The 23,826-nt window shown below is 45.9% G+C and overlaps 1 protein-coding gene across 1 annotated transcript in view; it reads left to right on the top strand.

Annotated features, from left to right (window-relative positions):
* The window catches only part of TLL2 (tolloid like 2), a 96,241-nt gene extending 85,415 nt beyond the window's left edge, over window positions 1–10,826 (top strand). The window contains exons 14-21 of the mRNA XM_068398272.1: window positions 1,797–1,922; window positions 3,648–3,808; window positions 4,549–4,729; window positions 6,056–6,181; window positions 7,037–7,164; window positions 7,963–8,176; window positions 9,216–9,466; window positions 10,692–10,826. Of these exons, the coding sequence (XP_068254373.1) occupies window positions 1,797–1,922; window positions 3,648–3,808; window positions 4,549–4,729; window positions 6,056–6,181; window positions 7,037–7,164; window positions 7,963–8,176; window positions 9,216–9,466; window positions 10,692–10,826 (1,322 nt within the window). The remainder of the gene's footprint in view (window positions 1–1,796; window positions 1,923–3,647; window positions 3,809–4,548; window positions 4,730–6,055; window positions 6,182–7,036; window positions 7,165–7,962; window positions 8,177–9,215; window positions 9,467–10,691) is intronic.
* The last annotated feature ends 13,000 nt before the right edge of the window (window positions 10,827–23,826 follow it).

The raw sequence follows: 23,826 nt of genomic DNA, 5'->3' as shown, positions 1-23,826 counted from the left end.
ATACCTGCCCATAGCCAGGACATGTCCTTCCCATGGTAAAGACTGATCACAGGGATTTTTGATGATAGCAGGAGTTGCAGCCTCTCTTTTCTCTCAAGCAAGTGATTTAACAGGCAGATTAGAAGCTATTGAACCTATACCCAAGCATGGAGCAACAAAGAAATGCTCTTTCTTCATAGTGAATCCACAAACAGAAACCAGAAAATAAAATCTGTTTGGATTGGAACTATTGCAGTGGGTGTTCCTGACTGTGGGAAGGCTTTGCAGGAAGACAGTGTTATCAATAGAAGCGAATAGAATATTTCAATTGGAAGGGAGCTACAGTGATCAGCTAGTCAAGACTGGTCCCATTTGATCTATTTAGCAGTAACTGTTTCTGGAACATTATGTTGGGTGTAGGTGTCAAGGTGTTGGCAGTGGGAAGCTGCAGGGGCTGCCCTGTGCCAGACAGATGGTTCAAGCTGGCTCTGCAGTGGACCCACTGCAGGATGCAGCTGAGCCCATCAGCTGAGCTGGTGGCACCTCTGTGAAAACAGGTTTAAGAAAGGTCAAAAGTGACAGGGAGAGAGAGGAGGAGGGAACAAAAAGTGCAAAACAGCAGAGGTAATACCAAGGTTAGAGGAGGAGAATGTGGAGGTGCTTCATGGCAGAGCAGATATTCCCCGCAGCCCGTGGAGGACCCATGCTAGAGCAGGGGGGGAAGTATGAGAAGGAAGAAGCAGCAGAGTCATGTACTGACTGTAGCTCCCCATGCCCTCCTGCCTTTGCATGCTCATGGCTTTGCTGAAGGGACTGAGTGTAAGCTGCAGTGATAGAAGGCAGGGGGAGAGGAATCTGGAGTGAAGTTGAGCCTGGGAAAGGGGGGTGGACAGGTGTTTTCCCTAAGTATTTTAATATTTGTTTCTTTTTTTTTCAGTTTTTGTTTCCCAGTACCCAAATCAGTACTCAAATATTTATATTAATTGGCAATAAATTAAGTCAAATTCCCCAAAGTTGAGTCTGTTTTGCCCATGACAGTAATTGGTGGGTAATTTCCCTGTCTCAACCCAGGAGCTTTCTTGCTCCTGTTCTTCCTATTTTCTCCCCCATTCCACTGGAGTCGGGGGCCGAGGAGTGAGCAAGCAGCTGAGTAGGAGTTTGGCTGCTAGCTGAGGCCAACCCACCACAACCATGTATTAACAACCATGTTAATAAAACCATCTATTAATGGCTGCACATGGATTCAGGGGTCAGGGTGAGAAGCCAGTACGTCTGGCTATCTGTATATTAAAATGTCAGTTCAGGTTGTTGAGATGTGATTGGAAGAACTAACTTGAAAGTCTAGGGTAGCAAGACTTCATGTGTCTACAAAAAAGGAAGAACTACTTGCACATCCTCCCAGCTCCTTTGCTGCACCCTGTTCAGTGGGATATGGCCTCCTGCAGCTCTATTACTGTGGGCACCATAATGGGCTGGTTCCTGGTAGCTCAAGTCACTCAAGAGCATGAGGAATTTAAAAAACAAAACAAAAAAACAGGAGAAAATGACAACAAAAGGCAGTGAAGTCTTTACAGGAGACCGTGTTTTCCTGCTCCTGTCTCAGAAAAGCACTCTTGGCTAGTAACAGTAATGGTAATCCTTTACGGTTTTGGTGGTAGGAATGCTTTAGCACTTGTGAGGTTTGCTGCAGTGACTGCTCTGTGGGCTCAGCTTGCCAGCTAGTGCTCTGGTCCTTCTGTCCCGAAGTGTTGCATGAGGAATATGAGGGTGTTTGGGTGGTCAACAAAGTGTGACTTGTTCTGGTTTTCTCCTGACAGAGATGGATGAATGTTCTCTGCCGGACAATGGTGGCTGTGAGCAGCACTGTGAGAACACACTGGGCAGTTACAAATGCACCTGCGAGCCTGGCTATGAGTTGAGAGCTGATAAAAAGAGCTGTGAAGGTGAGTAACCTACAGATTGAGGCATCTGTCTATAGGATGGGTACTACAGCTAATAATGAAATTGAACAATCTTGGAGACGATTTTCTTTGCCCCTACATCCTCTTTGTTTCTGTTTGTCTTCCCCCACCCCCCACCTGAGAAATTTCTTTTTGTCAACGTCTTCCACTGAAAACCAAGTTTTGGTTGAAAATCTGAAAATACTCTGATTTTCTGCTGCTAAACATCTCTAAAACCAGTTGTTCTTCATGGCCAGAGATCCCTGTTCAGACCAGATCTCCCACAGTGCAGCATAAGGGAGGGTGGGCATTACAACCTAACCATTGAGTGGCCCAAAAATATTTCAATCTAAGGCTGATTTTTTTTAGAAGAAATTTCTTTTGTAGAATAAAATTTCATTGTTTTGCCTGCACGCAAAACAGACATTCTCCATACTGAGGAGGAAATTCCCTTCTTCTGTTATGGGGGGAAAAAACCCATGTCTTTGATAGAAACTGTTTCTGTCAGCTTTCTATTTATACAGTTAATCTCTTGCAACAAGTGTTTGCTCCCACCAACAATACAGCTGTTGGTGTGGTGAGAATCCACCCATTGTTCTTGTCTCGTAGGTCATGTAGGGAGCTCCATGCACTGTCAGTGGTGCTCTCAAAGTCACCCAGTTTGCCCTGACTTCTACTTTTGTCAAACTGTTTGGGGAAGGCTGCTATCGACTTGGTGAGGGCAGAGTTAGGTGTCTGCAAAAGGCTTTTGGAAGCTTTATTTTTAAAAATAATTTCTTGCAATTTTTAGCAAGCCAGTTGGTATAACTTGGCAAACATTTTTTGAACTTCACTCTGAACCTCCTATTTTAAACTTAATTTGTGGGCAATACAGGAAGGATAGTCTGAAATTGTAGTGATGCACATCAGAGTAAATTGCTTTTGTTTCTTCAGACATGCTTGCTTGCTATACTTTTTGTATTGAAGCTGCTCCCTTGGGTTAGTTCTCTTAATGCAAAATGATGCTGGGAACAAGACACAAGAAGCTTTTATCCCTGTGGGTTTTGAAGATCTGGCTGTATCTCCTTACTCCCAAGAAACAGCAAGAAAAAATTGCTTAATTGCAAATAGAATTTTGCAGCAAAAGAGCAAACTGATGTTGATTCCTTTGAGGTAAAAGCCATGCCCTTCCACAAGAGGATGAAGCTGAGATGTCCTAAATTTTTAAAGGAAATGGGATAATAAAGCGGAGTCTTTGGCTTTGTCTTCAATTTTCACTAGAGAAAATGCAGCCCACATATAATGAGCCACTGAAGAGTTGACAGGGGTGTCTTCCCTAGGATTCAATATCTTCTAATTATTCCATTACTGATAAACTTGAAATGTTAAGGTTTGTAGGACTGAGTGTGGGTGAATCTACCAAGCTGGCCTTTACAACTGTATTGTGCATGTCGAGTCAACTGATCCATAGTAAGCGCAAGGCTAGAGAGTAAAAAAGGAGATCAATCTTACACAGTTTAAGTGGCTCTCAGGGCCACAGCCTGGCAGTGTGGATTTCGCTGGTGATTTATAGCAGGTGAGGTTTCTGTCTTCTTCGCAGCTCCTCACATTGAAAACCCTGTTCTAGAGGCTGCGATTTGAAATGTGCCACCAACCAGGATCTGATTCATTTCCTAGCTAACAGTGTGGCCCAATCTGTGTGTCTGAACAGAACCAAGTAAAACTTGTGTTCATTTATTGCCTCTCCAGCTGCCTGTGGGGGCTTCATCAGCAAGCTCAATGGGACCATTACTAGCCCTGGATGGCCCAAGGAATATCCTACTAACAAAAACTGCGTCTGGCAGGTGGTAGCTCCAGCCCAGTACCGGATCTCTCTGCAGTTTGAAGTGTTTGATCTGGAAGGCAATGATGTACGTAACCAGTCCCTGCATCTCAGAGGTGTGACTATTGGCTAACTCAGAACTGGATAAATCCTTGGGGTACAAGGAAGAGGAGACTGTCTTACTGGTGGAGGTCCTAATTATTTCCCTGCCCTTGATATAATAAGCCAATAACTGTGATTGTTCTCCTTGAAGTCTGGATCTGCTTTCTCTATGGAGTGGAAGGATTAAATCTGTTCTGTTATAAACGGGCTTCTTTTCTCTACCAGTTTTTCATAATTTTGGGTGTTTTCCAACCCTAATAGGTGTCCCATGCACCCCTTCCCCAGAGCTGCCTTTGCAGGAAAATAATCGGAAATGAACAATGAAGTACAGTTCTTCAAGGATAAACAAAATAACCAGTAAAAGAGCCTATTCTCTGCCCTGCCAAGGGCAGGGTAGAATTTGAACAAAGCATTCAGGTCTCGCTTTCCCCACTGTAAATGGAAGCAGTGGCTCTTCCTTAATTCAGCAGGCTGCTGAAGTTCGTTCAACACTGTCAGGTTCTTGGGTAAGGTAGAATTAATTATTTTAGCTAAATTCAATGGAACCTGTGCTTTTCTGGTAAACACACCCATGCTTTAAGACCAGGGCAGCAAGGGAAGGGTGTGAGAACACTGACAGAGGAGAATTTGGGGAAGTTAGGAGTGTGTTTGAGTATAAGGTTGTTTCTGTTCCCTCTCTTCTGTTCTAAGTCCATGGAACTGAGAAGTCTTCTCCTCTCTTGGCAGGTCTGTAAATATGACTATGTTGAGGTTCGTAGTGGGTTGGCTTCTGAATCCAAGCTGCATGGCAAATTCTGTGGCTCAGAGAAGCCCGAAGTAATCACGTCGTATGGCAACAACATGAGACTGGAGTTCAAATCAGACAACACAGTCTCCAAGAAAGGCTTTAAAGTTCACTACTTCTCTGGTACGTGGTTATATTCTTTCATTTGCTTGGCTGTCTCCTCTGACTGAACCTCTTGGTTTTGGTGAATTTTCTTCAACCTCTTGTCAAATCAGGCAGAGCCTGACATGGTTATTTACATCTAAAAAGCATGGTTGCTCTGTGCTGTGTCACCTTTCATCTTGGTTTCTCAGTGCAGCATATGGTCCAGTTTCATAGTGTGGTGTCAGCAAGGTGCGTGGATTTCATCAATGCCTCTGGTCCTTCCACAGCAGGAATCAATGGAGAACCCAATCCTACAAGTTATTTCTGTCCCAGGAGCCATTAAAGAAAATCTTTTTCCTCTGAAAATAGAGAAGTTAGAAAAATTCCAGAAGTCTTCTGTATAGCAATCCTTCCCATCAAAGCAGTGCATGTTAATGGAAGTTTCTAATCCTCTGTTCTGAGTCCTTTGTAGCTCTTGGTGTCAGTGATGTACTTTGTTGACAGACAGTTCTGGAGGTACATCGTATGAAAGTGGAAATTCAATTTCACGCTGTGTTTTCAGCAGAGACCAAGGAGTAGTAATATTTTTGAGGAGGATGATCAGGCAAAATGGCCTTGAACTAAGACAGCTGCAGAGTCAAATCAGGGCTAGGGGTTTGGCTTATTAAATCTAACAAGAGGAAGAATGAGGTGGGGTGTGTTTCATCTAGAAATACGTTTGGGAGTGAGGAGACGGATAAGGTTAATGAGGTCCAGGGAGGGCATTGGCCGAAGAAAAATTGGAGATAAACTGCTAATAAATTAAATTGGACTGGAAACCATGAGCAAATCCTATGCTCAGAACAGTGAGGTTCAGGAATGCATAGAACTGAACACACAGGAGTGAACATCCACTGGGGCATATTTCAGCTTCAGGGGGCAGCTCATACCTTAGATCCTCTTCTCCAACTGGCTGCTTGTGCTCTCAGACAGAGCTATTTAAAGATGGAGGCTCATCAGAGCATGTAGGAACTTGAAAATATAAAGACTGGCCAGTAGATTTTTGCCTAGACTAGTGAATTTGTGTGATACTTTTCCTGGACTCTATTCTAAAAAAATGAGACATTGCTATAAGTTTCTTTTAGATGTGAGTCTAACCATTCAACACCTACATTATATAATAAAACACATTTGTGATGTGTTTTATGGAATGAAAGACAATTGAAGAGAACTGTATCCGCGCTAAAAAGCTGACTGAACTAATCCAGCAGCAGAGGTTGGAGGTTTGCACTGGTATCTGCCAGTCTGACTATGGGACTCCAGCTGGCGACTGTGGTATTGTTTCTCACTGTCAAACTCAGTGTTTGTCGGTTTGATCCTTCCCAGACAAGGACGAATGCTCCAAAGACAATGGTGGTTGCCAGCACGAATGTGTCAACACCTTTGGGAGCTACGTATGCCAGTGCCGAAACGGCTTCATGCTGCATGAGAATGGCCATGATTGTAAAGAAGGTAAGGTCCCCGCTCCCCGCCCTCAGGAAAGACAAGATGCCTCAAACATGGTTTGAGCCAGCATGCTTCCTACCCGGTCCTGGAAGTATATTTGTACAGTGTTCCAGGCTGGGGCACTGAAAAAACTCCAGCTAGCTGAAAAACTACATAGAAAAAGAAATAAGAGGGCTTGGTTTCAGCTGGATCCATTTCCCAGTCTGGGCCTCTATATGGCTATGGGAGATGGACAGGGTGGGGGCAAGAAGTTGGGCTAGTGAAAGGAGCAGTTGTGGGACCATCACCATTAGACTAGTCACTGCTGCTTCATTTAATTATTGGGTTTGAGTCAGAAGAGAAAGGATGAGCTGATCTAACCGCATGCTGATGCCAAAATTACCTTTCTTCCTGCACCCCTACCCCTGCTGTGTGCTGCCATGGCCTTCCTATGTATGGTCTCTGGTCCTTGTCTGATCTCTCCATGAGCTGATTCAGCTTTTCAAGTCAGCAAAACAACTCAAGGCTGAGATAGCACCAGAGTCAACACGGTGGAGGAGTTGGACACCATGTCACTGGGAACAGGGCAGAAGAGATGGAACAGCAGGAGAATACGTTTGGAAATTAGGAGGTGGATGAGGTTAATGAGGCGTGGGGGAATGAGATGGTCTATTTCACTAGCTGCCAAGTTAGCTCAAAAATTATAGGACAAACCCACCAGAACTATGCAGTAATAGTAAAAGGTCTTGTTCAGTGACTGAAGCCTTCCCTGTTTCTGCCCTATTGAGGGTATCATTGGGCAGAGAGGAGCATGCAGGACGTTGTGTGGTTCCCATGTAAGACCTGCCTTGATGCCTCATCTTGTGATCTCTCTCTCTCAAGCTGGTTGCGAGCACAAACTGAGTGGTGCAGAGGGAACAATGAGCAGCCCAAACTGGCCTGACAAGTACCCCAGCCGGAAAGAGTGCACCTGGGACATCTCCGCAATGCCTGGCCATCGAGTGAAAGTAGTGAGTAACCAGTGAGGGGGAGCACGAGGGGAGAAGCAGGCTGGATTGTTAGGAGCTGCAGTGACTTTCCCCTGCAACTGTATGAGTGGGAGGTTGATCCTCATAGGTCCTGTGTGGGCTCCTCGGAGGAGGCCGTCCCAGGAGGCTGCCCCTGGCCTGCAAAAGGGCAGAACACCTCAGAAGGGCATAAGGCAGGGGTGAGACAGCTTGGAGGAGACTCCAGCAGATGACAGCTGTGGAGCATTGCTCTCTCTGTTAACAGGTATAACATGCCCTCCTGCCCCTACCCCTCCTTGTGACCCACTTTGTTGGGACCGTCTCTGCATAAGGTGGTGGCAGGCCAGTCCTCAGCCCCTCTGAGGGAGAAGCATCAGGCCCATTTTACAGCGTGACCTGATGCATATGGTAGGACATACCCAAAGCTGTGCAGATGGCCCATGCACTGAGGGAAATAATGCCTGTGCTCAGTGGAAGTAGTATTGACAAACTGCCCATTCGGTGTGCTAGGCAGGGTTCCCGGCAGGAAAGTAAGAGTATATAAGGCTTGCAGTTGAAAACTGTTGTCATGCACCCATGTGAGGCAGCAAAGCTAAGGCTACAGGACACATTCATATGAACTTCTGAGCTTTGCCACTTTTAGATCACTCTTGTCTGAAAGTGCAGTTTCTGTTCTAGTTTGTGGGAGGAGTGGGACAGGCATACCATTTGACCTGTTTCTCACTTGGCATTTCATCCTTTGCTAAATTGCATACTCAGATTTACAAATGTCTGTCTTAATTCTCCTTATTCTTGCTGTAGACCTTCAATGAGTTTGAGATTGAACAGCACCAAGAATGTGCCTATGACCACTTGGAAATGTATGATGGGCCCAACAGCAAGTCACCTATTCTTGGCCGCTTCTGTGGCAGCAAGAAACCAGACCCTGTAGTGGCTTCTACCAACAAGATGTTCCTCAGGTTTTACTCCGATGCTTCTGTGCAAAGAAAAGGTTTCCAGGCAAAGCACAGCACAGGTAAGCTGGTTGCCTGCCAATACCCCAGTGTGATAAGTTGTCATCAAATCTCACTGCGTTGTTTACCAGGCAAAACAAGACACACTTTTCTCCCAGATAAGCTTAGCCTGAATTTTAAGTGGTTGTAAATTGTGCTAACCAGTTCCCAGACCATTACTGGCACCATACCATAAATGCCAGCTTCCTTATCAGCTCAAAGGTCTCTTGATATCAGACATTCCTGCTCAGTTGTTTTATTTAAATTGGAGGTGTTTGGTTGAGCAGCAGCTCATTCTGTTCCTTATCAGCCCTCAGAAAATGAGGTGATGCAACTTAGCCCTCATATTGGCCCACACACGGAACAGGCTGGTTATGGTGGAAGCAGAGATGTGCTGTGGACAAAGCAAGCTTGAACTTCTATCTGTGGCAGCCCAGACGTGGGTGTGTTGTACCAAGGTTCACTTTTTTGAATCCCTGGCACTATAAACAGATGAAATGTGCTCTAATCAGCAATGCATGAGAGACTGGTGAGGAGGCATCTTCCTGACTGACTGCAGGGAAACTCTGCACCAATGCACACGTGTTTTGCACAGGCACAAGACTACCTTTGTGCAACATTTTGGTCCCAATTTTTTTAATGTGCTTCAACTTACTGCTGGTAAAATACTTGGAGTCAGAATTTCAGCTTCAGGACAAGTGCAAAGAACATGTTTAGTCTTCCTTTTAAGCAATTGCTCTATAAAATGATACATTTTTCCAGAGCATAATGTGGCAGGAACCCCATCCTGCCACTTTTAGCTGATTGTCTCTTTCCTTCTATGTCCTGTACCGAAAGGACCAAGCTTCTCTACACTATGTGGGTCAATGGATTCATGGGTGACTGGAGAATTCACTGGTTTATGGTAGTTTGGTGCAGTGGTTAATTACCTTCCCTGTTGTACATGCACTTTGTGCTGGAGGTCTTCTCTCCCTACAGCTGGCCCAAAATTGGGATGGTGAGTCTTTGTTGTGAGGTAGGGCCTTTGATGAGACTGTGTGTTGTGCTCTTTTCTTCCTCCAGAGTGTGGTGGGCTCTTAAAGGCTGAGGTACGAACTAAGGAGCTGTATTCCCATGCTCAGTTTGGGGACAACAACTACCCAGGTCAAGCGGACTGTGAATGGGTGATTGTAGCTGAAGATGGTTATGGGGTGGAGCTGATATTCCAGACATTTGAGATCGAGGAGGAGGCCGACTGTGGGTACGACTACATGGAGATTTATGATGGTTACGACAGCACTGCACCCCGACTGGGACGCTTCTGTGGCTCAGGGGTAAGCTGTGGTGGTGGGGATTTCACAGGTATAACTGGAGACGGTAAGGAAGGGTACTTTCATACCCTTTTTGGAGACAGGCAGCTCTCACAAACTGGTGATGAGAATGCCTTATGTGTCATGGTTTTGCTGCTTCTCCTGTTGCTAGAGATCATAGCCATTTTATGTGATACACAGAGCTGGTCTGAAAATCTTGCTGACTGACCTTCCCTTGTTAGCCCAGCGCCACACACAGCAGCGTGGGACTGCTGCTCTGCTGTGCCCCAGCCCTGCCGCAAAAGCGTTGTGTAAATGTTGGGAACAGCTTCCAAAGGCCAGTTTCATCCTCCGTCACTTCCTGCCTGAAGCCAGGTCACATTGCGGCCATGCTAGGGTGAGCGCGAAGGGTGGAGGGACTTGCAGAGCTGCTTGTTGACTCCAGGGTGGCATGCTATCTCCTAAACTGTTATCTATGTCCCCATTAAGAGGAGCGACTCTGTTAGCATGAGCAATAGTGTGTGGTATTTAAAACCAGAGGTTCTATGTTTAATTTCTCTAGGACTTCAGCAATGAAATGGAGAATTATTATTGCATTTAAAGAGAGACATCCAAGGAGCAGGTGTGTCGGAACAGTCTTTGCAAACTGGGGAAATGGTCTGGAAAATAAACAAAGGCATAGCAGCTTGGAGTGAAGAAGTTCAGGGCAGCAGGGTAGTAATCTACCTGCCTGCACACTGACAAATGGAGAATGGCTGGGAAAGTGTTGGCCCCGCAGAGAAACACAGGGAGGTTGTAGCAGGTCACAACAGTGGGGGAGATAACTGGAGTTATCATGTAAAAACGTGGCTAAGTTATTTTGCTGCTAATGTGCCCTGGGAGGGCCTCAGCTGCCAAACAGGGTCCAGTTTGGATTGTGTCATTTCCTGAAAAGATTAGGACAAATTAGAGAAAACTTGGAAGACTGGAAAAAGAACATCCAGGGAGCCCTGTGAATGTGACCTAGAAAAAACTACTGGAAGAACTGGGATTGTAGAGTTGGTTGGCATCAGTCTTCAAACAACATAAAAACAAGCACACAAAGAGCAAGGGAATGTGCTCAGGAAGTCAGAGCAGCGCAGGAGGTACCGAGCGCTCAATGTTTGTGTTTCCGAGCCAGTCTGCGAGCTTAAATTCTAGCATCATAGTGCAGATGTTATTTAGCCTGCAGACCTGACCAGTTGGTGCTGTCTTCTTTACTTTTCTGCAGCCTCTGGAAGAAATCTACTCTGCAGGGGATTCCATCATGATTCGATTCCACACAGATGACACCATCAACAAGAAAGGCTTTCACGCCCGATACATAAGTACCAAATTTCAGGATGCATTGCACATGAGAAAGTAGTTTGACTGCTCTTCACAGACATTGCCATCTGAAGGTTGAGACATTTAACTGTGATCTTTGTCTTTTTTTTTTAAGTTTCTGTGCACCTGGCCAAAAGCAGTGTACAGTATTTTCTGTAACTAAATCTAAATCCAGTCTCAAAGGTTTGCCTCTGAAATTATTAGCATGACCCTTTCTTGTTAACATACCCAGGACCAAAAATTGTCTTCTAATCATACCTGCCAGGGCATAAAAATTGTATTTTGCACAGCTTGCCATGGGGCTGAGTGAAGACTGAATTGAGAAAAGCCTTCATCTCTTGCATATCCTGTTTCTAGGTGACATTTCCTGAGCATCCTGTACACGTGAGCTGTCTGAACACATTTTTCTGGAGCAGATGATGTGGACAGCCACCCAGTAGGATTTTCTCAAAGGACCTTGGGAGCCACCCACTCTCCCCTACCATCCCAAAATATTCTGTGCAATAAGTGAACAACCAGATGGCTGGCACTCCATCACTCCTTCTGTCCCATCTATTTATTATCTTGGTTATTGTGGATTGAAAGGTAGGCAGGGGCACAGGGACAGTCTCTTGAGGGCTGCTAGCTACTTGGATCACGGTGAATGAGAAGGGCCCAGTGCGTGATATGCAGCAGTTGTCATGGTATATGTCAAATGGAAGTACTTGAATGCAGTGACCAAGGGAATGGTGGTGGCTGACAGGGAAGTGCGGTGGTGGGATGCAAGGCATGACTGTGTGATGGTGGCAAAGCTTAACAACTGCAGCACTGACAGCACGCTCCAGTTACACCACCAGGCAAGGCAGCTCAGAGGGCTGTGGCAGCAGTCCAGGCCTTATCTTAAATAAGGAATCTCTCCTCCTCACTCCACCATGTCTACTTTCTCAGCCTTCTCTACACTGCTTCTTATCCTTAGTACAACTTCCATGTGAACCCTTCCTTTTCACAGCTGAGCTGCTCTCCCCAGGGCTCCCCACCACAACCGAGGAGTGCTCTACAACATCAGCTAGCCAGAGCATTTCACCAAAGGAAACACTGGGCCAGAGATAGTCGTCGTATCCCTGAGGCAGAGGGATGCAGGCCATGCTACAGGTCAGCTCTGGCGAGCTCTGGGAACCTGTGAAACATGTGCAAGATTCAGGCATGGAACTAGGAACAGGAGAGCTCTGCTGGTTTCTGCTTCCTCCCTGTTCCTTGCTGGCCCGTGGCCCAGTCTCTTAACTTCATGGCACGGGTGCGAGTAAGATGGTGACTTAAGCACTTTGAGCTATAAGGCTCAGACATGCTGTGTTGCAGTTCTTTATGTACGTGGAAGCTACCGAGCCATGGACTTGCAGAATTAACAGGTAGCTTGGCACTTCTTTGGCAGAAAGTAGGGAAAACTGTGCTTTTGGGGGAACCACTGTGATTGAGCTGTTGATATGGGAAGAAAAAAAAGAAGAAAAAAATTACTTTATTCTGAATGATATTTCATTAAGGCACTCATGGGCAATTATGAGCTAAAAGCTGAGGTATGTTAGCTTTAATAAAGTATTTATAATCCAAGGATTACTATGTTTACATAACCAATGTACTGTCAGGCTCCAAGGTGACACCTCCTCTCTGGTGTATGACTATGGAGAAGTGTGGGGCCAGCGCCACTGTCAGGCACAAACGACATTCCTGGAGATGAGGGCATTTCCAGAAGGATAATAAATAGACCCAGCCCTCTCCAGAAGTCCTTGAACGGAGTATGGTCCAAGTATTGTGAATACTAGGAGAAACAAATGCATGAAAATATTTTCTTGCTTAGATTAAGAAAAATAAAGTAATTTATACACACACACACGAGATTATATGTATATAAAATCTGCATGTAGAAGACCTGTAGTCAAAGCCTTAATAACTGTCTTGTGAACAATACTGTACCATTGACTATAGCTTTATAGCAGGCTGTATAAAACCATGTTATTTCTGTTTTGTTTTTTTTTTTAGCTCTGTTTTGTTCCTCTTTTCAAATTTTGTGGCCTTTTTACAGGCAAGACCTCTGATCTCAAGCTGTTTGACCATGCAGGTTTGGGGAAGTGAGCTCTGCTAGATGGGGTCTGTGTTGATCCTTCTCTTCCTTTCCCCCATTCAAGCAAAACTGCAGTGACTCAGGTCTGGAAACAAAAGCATGACACTGGTCCCTGTGAAACAGAAGGAAAGTTTCAGGTGGCAAGCAGCAGTTCAGGTTTCCTAGCTCTCTAATGGGAGCAATGACTCTGGAGAGAAGTGACCGTAGGAGCTTCCCGTGTACTTTAACATCTCTGTTCCATGTTCTGGTAATTTCCCATCTTCCCCAGACCTGTTCATTGCAGATGCTTGCAATGGGGTTTGACGCATCTACTACACTTGTTAGCATTCCTGCAGGTGTCTCTTGTGACAGTGTGCTCACAACTGTTGTACTGTGCATTTCAATGACCTATGTAGAATATTTCTGCTGTACTGACTGGACTTAACAGTCAATAATTCTATATGTGTAAAAGTTTCTTAAGAAAAAAGAAAAAATGTCAGACCCTCTACAGTGTGTGTACGTATTCTGGTCTTTGTGTGGTTTTATATTTCACTAGCTAAAATAATTTTTTAAGAGGGGGAGGAGAGGAGGATGTGGGGGCAATGACAAATGTACCTGTGCCCAGAACGAGTCTCTGCATTCATTAAAGACTGTGGATTCAGTTGCACATTCTGTTGTATGCATGCATTTACCACTTCCTCAAGGGGAGGAAATTTCTTAATACATTCCTTGTTTTGCCAATTGTTGTTTGTGTCTACTGCTAATACTGGGTGGGATTTACTCTCTGCAGGAAGCGCCTTTCCCTTGAGCCTTTAGCTTTGTCTTGGCCTTTGCAATCAAGAGGGCATTTAGGAAGTGGGGCAGAGGAACATGTTGGTCAGCCAAAGGGCTACATCATTGTGTTTCGTGTTCTGCAGTCATGCTTTAGTGGCCTGAGATGCAGATCTGCAGCGATAAACATTAAGGATCTGGGAATTAGTCCATAAGTAGACTTGAAAAGAGGAGGCTTATTTGCTACACTACAGGGTATGGCCTTCTGCAACAGGTCCCAAAGACCCTGGGACATGAAACTCCTGTGCGAAGGACAGCAGGATGAGCATGAGGCAGATGTTCCTTACTGCAAAGTTGTGGTCTGCACTGTCACTGTGGCAGAAAAATGTTCAGTAGCTAGGCAGCACTAAAATGCCTTTCTTCCTGTTTCTGTCCCCTGCTTGATGTCTCCCCTGCTTGCTAAGGATCATGTATGTGTTCTTTCCACAACACATACCCAGTTCATGCATGTCCCACCACCCAGAACATTTCCTGTGGTGTGTGTCACAGCCACTCAAACCCTCGTGGTGACTGAATTTCCTCCCAGCTTTCCCAAAGGCAAAGCAGCAATAGAGATGCAGTAAGGAATAAGCATCCCCATGTAGCCTCCTGCACCAGAGTATCGTGGCACAGTATAACCCTGGAATGAGCCCAGAGGCTTACAGTCAAGTCACCAGGAGGACATCATTTCCAAAATGAGGGCCACGAGCCTTCAGTCACACAGAGTTACAGCCCAAATCAGTGTTGAAATATTAGAAATGATTGCAACCCAAGTGAAGCTGGTGGGAAACAGGAGGTAAAATAGAAGGTGAAATATGAACAGGAGTCACAGCTGTTAGAGGAACACACAGACATTCACAATTGCAGTGAGATAGATTCTGTGTGCACGATCTATCTGTTATATGTGTAAAGATCTTTTGCAGGCTTGTATCTTCCCTGATGTTCAACTACCCTGTTCCCTTAATGTCTCTTTCCACACTGACTGCCTGGCACCAGTGCTGTGTGACATGGCCAGGCTTCATTTTCTCTGCTTATTTCTAGAAACAGGACTTAATTTTCCAGAAAGCACCCAAGGACTGTCCAGTCACCATGTGTGAGAAGCTGAAGGGAATATACATTGTCTGCCAGGAGATTCTTCATCTTTTAAAAACACAAGTACTAGTGGTAGAATGCACTTCAAAGAATGATGCCTCAGACCAGACAGGCTCGTTGGTCTCAGCATCAAACCAGCAGAAATCCTCCGCTTTGTCCTGGCATTTCCAGCAAACATGCTCTGGCAGACAAAGTGTGAGCCTTAAAAAGCAAAACCAGGATTCCCCTCAGGCTGATTTTTTGTACGTATTAAACACACTCTCAGAGCCAGGAGTGGTTTTGTTTGCTATGGGGCTGGCAGAGAAGAGGCGGAGCCCCCAGCACCCCAAAGCCCAGCTTCCCAGGCACGTGCTAGATCCTGCCCTTGGCAGGGACCTGGCTCTATCAGGTGTGCTGGGACACAGCCAGGTTGTCTGAGTCAGCCCAAGAGAAATGCCATCGTCTCTTCCTCTTTGCAGGTCCACAGTTTGGTCTTAAGCAGGAAGAGAAACTCATCCTAAAAGGAACACTAACCCTGGCGTCGGGCAGTCTGCTGTTAACGCGTGCGGGGGTTTCTTGGGGAGAAGAGCGAAATGGTGAGTTGGAGTCGTCCTGTTGAGTTGGTTGGGTCTTGTTTGGATAGAAGTAGCGGGGGGAGGTCAGAGTACAGGGGAGGTGAGGCCATGGGATCGCTTAGCTGTTGAATGAAAAGCTCCCCGGGAGTGTTTAACTCTCCCGTTCTCTGCCCTGACCAGATCAGTCAAGCTGGCCCCTTTGTTAGCTCTGCATTCCCTTATGGTGCAACCAACAGTTTCAGACACGTGCTTGGATTTTAGCATCTGCCCCAGCTTTTCTGTCCTGGAGGTATCACCTGGTTGTAGGGCGGTTGGAGCAAAGAGGAGGCTTGTGCCCTGGATCATGCAGTGGACCCTTCTTGAGGAGATGTCCTGTCCTAGGGCACAGGACCTGCTGAAACGCACACACTATCTGTTTAGAAATGGCCAGGTGAGAGCAGCTGGAAGGGAAACCTCCTTCCTCCCAGCAGCTAGCTGTCTCTGAGGCTAAAGCAATGTTCTCCTCTGAAGTGTAATAATGAATTAGTTCCATGAGCATTCACTCGAAACATGCTCTCAAAGGATCTTGGATCGACAGCAGAGCTAGGGGAGTGTAGCACAAAGTTACTTGTTAATGGCATACAAACAGAAATAATAGATTAGTGGCTTTGGTCTCTCTAACCTCTGTTGATCTTCTTTCACTTCTTCATGTTGGTCCCCTTGGGATCTCCCTTTATCTGTCTTCACAGCCCTACCCAGTGAATGGTACGTAGCTGGTGCCAGGTCCATCCAAGAGCTGGCCAGGTGTTGCCCCTGGAGCTGTATAGGCACAGAAGAGGATGTGGTCCCTGCCCATGAACAATCACAGTTTGAGCAAATGCGAGAACAACTAGGGGCTGTGGTGAAACTGAGAAGTAAATCCAGAGCATCTGATCGTTGGATGTGTGTGTTAACTGCATTCGTCCATCTTCCCTCTGCTCCCTGCAGTGAGAAGCTCTCTGTACTGAACCGCAGGGGCCCGGCGATGCTGGCTGGGGAAGAGGCCTGTCTCCTTGTGGTCTCGCCTTCTGTTTCCAGGTCTGCAGGACGCTATGAGTTACTGAGTGGCAAAAAGGGAGAGGAGAAGGTTGCAACGTTTATTTTTTACCTCAGCTGCAGTATAAGGCTTTCTCTCACCCAAGATGTGCTCTTGGCAGACAGTAGATGCTGTAGTTAGTGCTGCTGGGAAACCTACCTGACACGCATCAGGGTCACTGATACTCAGAGCCCTGTAAACATTTCTCTGGAGTAGTCAGGGCAACTGTGGGCAAAAGCAGGGGCTCTGCAGGCATAGAAAGATATTACAATATTGAATTATATTCTCTTTACATTTAGAAATTTCAGAGCAATGGTCAGGAGTTTTAATCAGGAAGATTAGAAGTGTCCTTTCTTTTTGCAGTAAATAAATTGGAAGTCAATAGTAATTTTCCTGTAAAGGACATCCTTGTCTCTCCTGAAATGGCTAGCATACAAACTTGCATACCAATCCATTTTTGCAAGTAACTTGAGACAATGGCTTTAAGCCACTGTACAATTGAGAGAAACAGCCTATTTTGCAGTGTCTTGCTATGGCTTTCTGTATTTGCTTGCTAGCAGGTTAGATACTTCAGTTTCCAAGTACAATGGTCTTAGGACATTGCAAATCCTGCATTTTGTAATTAAAGGTGGTCAGAGGACAGCACAAATGCCCAGTGCCCTGAAAATCGCTTGTTAAAGTTTTAAGTGCAGAACCAGGCTTTTCCTTATTTAAGGGCTTACATATACGGTCTGTCCACTAGTGTCCCACCTTAAGAAACTAAATATTTAACCCTGGTCTGGAGCTGTGATTGAATAAGCTAGGAAAAACATTTATACTCAAATGTAAGGCTACCAATCAGGTTATTGTGAGTAACAGACCTGTTCCTAGCTGGCAACTTAAATTTGTAAATAGTCCGTTGCACACACAAATATAGTTTCAGCAATAACTTGAGCAGAGAAAGGTGACCATATGTAAATATGTTATTTATGTGGCGCCTTCTATTCAAACTTTCATTTAACCTGCATGCACAGTTCTAGAAATAATAATGAAGTCCATTAAGTGCACTGTCTTTAACCAAGAAGAAGGAAATAAAATAAATTTACAGCTTCAGAGAAGAGGCAGATATGAAAATCCAAGCTCAAACATTAACAGGTCAGCTGTTCACAAAGGTGTGTTTCAGTGAGTAAGTTCAAGGAAGGCACAGTAGAAAATTTGGGTGAAAAATGTCACTGCTATATTTCATTCCCAGCTGGCAGCCTGGGTGCAGCAATAGCTGCACCTCTGAGGAATTTGAAAGAGATCCTTTTCACTCGGTGAGCAATTGCTAGCTGTGTCTGCATGCTCAGAGGCATTTCCCAACATCTGCGGTCCCATAAACTAAGCTGTTCAAAGGTTACACTTCCAGTACAATGTCCACAGCTTGCATATAAAGGCCACACTTCTAAACAAGCCTCCAGCTGGTGTCTGCAATGGGAGGATGAATTCTGGATCTTTCAACAATCTCCTCCCATCTTTGACTTTGCTGTGGATTATAGTCCTCTACATGCAGTGATGTGCCCTGCTCCTGGAGTGCAGGACTTAGACTGAGCCGAATCTCTCATAGCTTGCTTGTATTTTGAGCCTGCCTCTCCATAACCTGCAGTATGCAGACTTCTATTGGCAAGCTTTCTCTGCATTGACCTCCTTGTTCTGAAGTAACCAGGCCATCCTCAGTGCATGGTGGCAGAACTTCCTGCAGTCAGAAAAATGACAACTTTCTGCCAGCTGCCTTTCTCCTGGCTTTTTGTGGATGCAAAGTGAAGAAACACTTTCAGCCTTTTCCTATCACCTTCCAAAGAACCAGAGTTTCAGTTCCAAGGGATACCTCAGCAGCTTTGCTCTTTCACTCCAGTTTGTTTAATTCTTACATGTTTCTGGGACTGAATGGAGTTCAGGAATAACATTGAACCTAAGTGTCTTAAAAGAGCTGTTTCATACAGATGTGCCTACCACTTGCCCCTGGATTATAGGAGGTGGGAGGACCCTGCACTGCTTGTCCTGATAACCCACCTCTGAAGCTAAGCTTCTCTGCAGTACCATTCCCAACACTGTCACTAGTACCGATCCCTACAGGCAGCCCCAGCTGCCCATATAGCTCACCATGTCATGGACCCAGTATTGCTTCCAGCAGTAGAGCTGCACCAGCAAAAGAGGTTAAACAGTAGCTTTCAACTGTCTCCAAGCCTGTTTCTGCATTCCTCCCAAATGGCAGGGTCTCTACATCCCAGCAGACAGACAGCACATCTAGCAGAGACTCTTCTGAATACCTCCCTTTCTATGTGTGGAAACAATTTAGTCAGGAAGGAGTTAATGTGTTTATATCATTTTCACTGTCCTTGAATCAGCAGGAGCAGGCACCTCTGATTAGTTTGGGGCTCAAAGGTTGCAGGTGCAAGTCCTTGCTATTTTACAAGCTACCACTGTACCTCAGCTCCCAGGCCATAGTGGGGTTAAACAGCCTTACCCTTTCTCACTCAGGAGCTGTCATGGTAAATGCATTAAAAGATAAGGCCCTGACTGCTCAGAGGCCCTGAGTGGTATAAACAATTCAGGCAAACCAGTTCATGTTTCCTCATATCCCTTTCTTCCATAGCATGGCATGGTTTTTGTTTTCTCTGGAGTAACTAGCATGCCTTCCCTGTTCAGCTCAAATGATTACATTCTCATGCCTTCATTTTCAGTCACTTCAGAAGCACCCCTCCCCACTCCCACACCTGGCCAGGGGCATCTCCCAATTGCTAATACTCTGTTCTGGTTTTCTTTATTTTTTTTAAAATTTCTCTGTAGGAGACAACAACGTCTTTCTCACTGTTTTACAACACAACTGTGAATTCAGTAAGTACATTGCATAGGATGAAGATCAACTGACTGTTCACCATCATGTTATCTGTAGGAGCTGGGGGCTGGGATTCTGGAAGAGAAATTGCTGCTTTTATGGGTGAGTGTTGGTGTGGATCTTCTGACAGACTGTCCTAATGCTGCTGATGCTATATTGTAGCAGTAAAGACAGGTGAGATGCTTAAAGTGCTCAGATTCCTGCATTTGTGCCAGTTCTCCTGTTTATTTAGAAATGAGCAAATCCAGCTGAGGGTGACTTTGCTAAACCTGAAATGCAGCTGAAATATCTTCCTTCTCCTTTCACCAAAGGGAACGTGAATGTCATTTCAGATTTCATTTCTGTTCTGTCTCAGTGAGAGAGGGGGTGACGAGGGGAGCAAGCCATTAGCCACCACAGCAGTTACCAGAGTGTCCTTTATGTGTCCTGCTACTCAGTTAAGATATGTGTCACTTCTAATTCTTTGCTAAAAGACATGGGGTTCCTCTCACTTCCCACAAAAAGTTGTAGGCATGCAAAGATCTGGCCTTTCTAATCCTACCTTCCTGCTTGCTATACTATGAAATGTAGTCTCTGTTCTGACGCACAGACCCTTTCTCATCTTGCATCTTCCCAGCCAGGGTTCAATGGCATTTTACTGACGAGTTATCCAGCCAGGGATCAATTGCATTTTTCTGCTGAATTATAGGCATTGCATGCGATCAGTCCAGCCACAACCTGCCTCAGATGGGGAAGGGCAATTTTTCCGGCTGCTGAGTTACTGAAAGATGGATGTAGATGTGGGCATTGCTCATGGTTGTTCTTCGTTAAAGAGAGCATCTGTTAGCTGCAGGGGCCAGAGAAGTCCTGGCTGACCTGTGGCCTTTGAGGAGGCATGTGCAGCTCTCGAGCTCTGGCCTGTTCCCAGAACTCGGCCCCCATGGCTGTCTTGGGTGGACACTGCGTCCTGTGTCTCTCAGCTGGAGCAATGTAAGCTTGAGACGGTGGGTCAGCCTGGGAGAGGGGATAACAAGTGAGGGACCTGCCATCATCACTGCCTGTGTGTTGGACTTCCTCCTTGCTGGAGCTGCCTTGTCATTTGGAGGCGAGTGTGACATTTTGCAATGGCTAGAAAAAGCCTGAGGGTTTTGGGTTGGGGTTTAATGGCATCCTGGCCTCTATTAGGAATAGTGTAGCCAGCCGGTCTAGGGAAGTGATCGTCCCTCTCTACTCGGCACTGGTGAGGCCGCATCTTGAATACTGTGTCCAGTTCTGGGCCCCGCACTTCAAGAAAGATGTTGAGGTGTTGGAGCGAGTCCAGAGGAGGGTGACCAAGCTGGTGAAGGGTCTGGAGGGTCTGACCTACAAGGAACAGCTGAGGGAGCTGGGGTTGTTTAGCCTGGAGAAGAGGAGGCTCAGAGGTGACCTTATTGCAGTCTACAACTACCTGAAGGGAGGTTGTAGTGAAGTGGGAGTTGGCCTCTTCTCCCGGGCAACTAGCGATAGGACAAGAGGGCACAGCCTCAAGCTTTGCCAGGGGAGGTTCAGGTTGGACATCAGGAAGAATTTCTTTACAGAAAGGGTTATTAGACATTGGAATGGGCTGCCCAGGGAGGTGGTGGAGTCACCATCTCTGGATGTGTTTAAGAAAAGACTGGACATGGCACTTAGTGCCATGGTCTAGTTGACAGGGTGGTGTAGGGGCAGCGGTTGGACTCGATGATCCCTGAGGTCTCTTCCAACCTGGTTGATTCTGTGATTCTGTGATACAGCAGGTTTGCTAGTGCCCTGCACTGCATGCCTTGCATCTGCGAGCCAGGGCACTGACTGATCCTCCAGGCAAGGCTGTGCAGGCAGCTGCCTCCAGAACAGTGGCAAGGACAGAGAGCATACTGTTGCAAAAGCACATCTTTTCTCGGGACTTCCCACTCCCCGTTATGCTGCATTTCCTTCTGAATCCAGCTTTCCCTGGCATGTATTTGTGCTTATCTTTTGTATATGCTTTGTGTATACTTTTTTCCCAGCCTCTAAGCCCCTTTTTGAGGAAAAACGTATATTCCTTCCATTCAGTCAGAACCATTGTTGGAAGGACCAGAGTTTGGGTTGTTGCTTATGACTGGCAAGTACAGGCCATGAGCTCAGGGCACAGCTGGGTGCTCCGTATGTTGCTGACCACGTGCTGTTGTTGGAGTCTTGCAACTGCTCACTTAGCCTCTCTCCTTGCTTGCTTTGTATGAAACACTTTTGTAAATGTTCTATAACCATCTTATTTCTAGACTTCGGCACATACGTCTGGAAGCACAACTGTCCAGGTAGATTGTCCTTCTGGGGTAAGAGTTTGTTTCATTATTTAATGCAATTGATTATGTGGAATGTCTTCCCTCTGAAATAAAATCTCTGCTTCCCCTGTCCGTCCCAGCGTGCAGTGCAGCTGGGCTGTACGCCACTGTTTTGATCCAGTGCTGCAGTTTTGTTCCTTGCATTGGCTTTTCCTGCTGCTGTATGGTAGCCACTAGCTCAGCTACTAAGCACAGAGCTAAAGGATCACACTGCATGCGTCTGACCTGACTGTCTTTCTTTGTGAGTTAGTATGAACCCTGGGTGGTTGGAGTAGCCGCAGGGATACCCAGCATTCTGGCCTTGGTCCTTGCAGTCATCTTGGCGGTGGTCTGTGTTCTCCAGTGGAAAAACTACAGCTGGAATCAGGTGAATACCTTCCATCTCCTGGGTGCCTTGCTACTTCCAAACCTAGACCTCCACATCAGAAACCTGATTCAAAACCCTCTACAGCTCTTGGGAAGTTCAGGACCTTGGCACTCAAAGTGTCTCTGCTCTGTCTCTCAAAGGCTGGACCTCAGCCTAGGAGTTGAAGGTTCATAAGGATAAAAGAGCAATTCATGTGAGAATACTGAAGAGGCATTGCCAAGTGGCCTGTTAACTAGCAGGAAATTTTAAAAATCCCAGACTACCACCACTGTTCTTCAGTGGATTTCTCTGTCATTTCCCACAGGAAATCATTCATTTAAGTATCCTCTGACTCCAAAATGATGTTACTTACCTCCAGAAACACTGTCAAGGTGCTACATCACCTTTTTCCTCTGTTCCAGCCCATGGGGTGGGTCTTCATGGTCTGCCTACCTCCCCAGTGCTGGGGTAGGGTTAGGAGTTTCTGTAGCATCACGCTTCCTTTCTCTGGAGTGAAAAAATCACCCACACCACCAAAGAGACAGTCAACCTACCTATAAAGGAAGAACACCATGAAGCATTCTGGCAGCCAGACATTGACAGTTCTACCTAAAAGGTCCCTTTCCTTCCCCTGCCACTTTACAGATGTTTTTAACCAGCTCTAGTACTTGCATGGATCTTTGTTTCCTTACTTTAGAAAGGAAGGTGTAACAGTACTGACAGAGTGTCACGGTTTAAAGCTGGGCTGGCTATTAACCAGGTGGCAGATGCTCTCTGTTAACCCTCTCCCCCCCCCCTCTAAGGGAAAGGGAAAGGGAAAAGGGAGAGAGACTTATGGGTTGAAAAGTTAAAACAGTTTTAATAAACTATAATAATGAAAAAGAGTATAATAACAATAATAATAGAAATAATCAAATATATACAAATATATACAAATATATACAAAGCCAAGACTGAGAGCCTGGAAATCCTCCTCAGGCAGAGTTGCTCCCCCAGCACGGGCAGAGGGGAAAATGCAGTACCTCCCCCCAGCACAGGCAGAGGGGAAAAGGCAGTAGCTCCCCCCAGCACGGGCAGAGGGCAAAATGCAATAGCTCTCCCTGCCATCACACCTGCAGGCTTTTAACTGGAAAATTGGCAAAGCTGGTACCAATCAGTGGGAGACAGGAGGGCCCCTCCCTCCTGGGCCCCACCTCCAGGAGGCAGTGGGTTAGTGATAAATAGGAAAGTGAGAATGACGTGTGTGGGATGGAATACCTCGTTGGTCAATCTTGGGTCACCTGCCCTGTCTGCTCCCCCCTGCAGCTGCGACCCCCCCTTTGGCTCTTCACTCGTAAGCAGTGAGGAATTTAGCAGTGACCTTGGTTTCTCTAAGACTAATTGGCCTGGTTTGGGCCAAACCAGGACATTCCACCCCTTATTCCATACCATTCACGTCATACTCAGATCACCACTACCTTTTCATTTTCAAATATATATACACATATCACTAGTTTATGATTCATCTCTATACAAAAAGTTCATTAAGTTCATTTGGTTCAGGATTGTGGGTTTCCATCTGGCTAACAGTCTCTCAGCAGTCTCTCTGGCTAGCAGTCTCTCTTTCGTCATGGTTCATGCCCACGGGTTGCAGGTTAAAGATGTCAGACTCGAGGAGGTTACTGGACGCCACTTGATGAAGCTAGTTCCGGTCTCATCACCACTGTCTTAACCTGAAAGACACTTATGCAGCAACAACATACAGTTCAGACTTAAGTAGTCTCACCCAGAATCAGATCACCTTCAGGGACACATCGGACTTCACCATCTTGCAACATCACCCACCAAGTACATCCAGGTCCCTGAGCAAAAGCAATCCCACGAATGGGTTTACCTTTGCCCGTTGCAGGAAGAATCCAGACAGTTTTTCCCAATAGATTCCTTTCATGCACCACA

This window comes from Nyctibius grandis, chromosome 4 (genome assembly GCF_013368605.1).
Source record: "Nyctibius grandis isolate bNycGra1 chromosome 4, bNycGra1.pri, whole genome shotgun sequence".
Lineage (NCBI taxonomy): Eukaryota > Metazoa > Chordata > Aves > Nyctibiiformes > Nyctibiidae > Nyctibius > Nyctibius grandis.
Note: the sequence above shows the minus strand (reverse complement) of the source record. Positions and strands in the feature narration are given on the sequence as shown.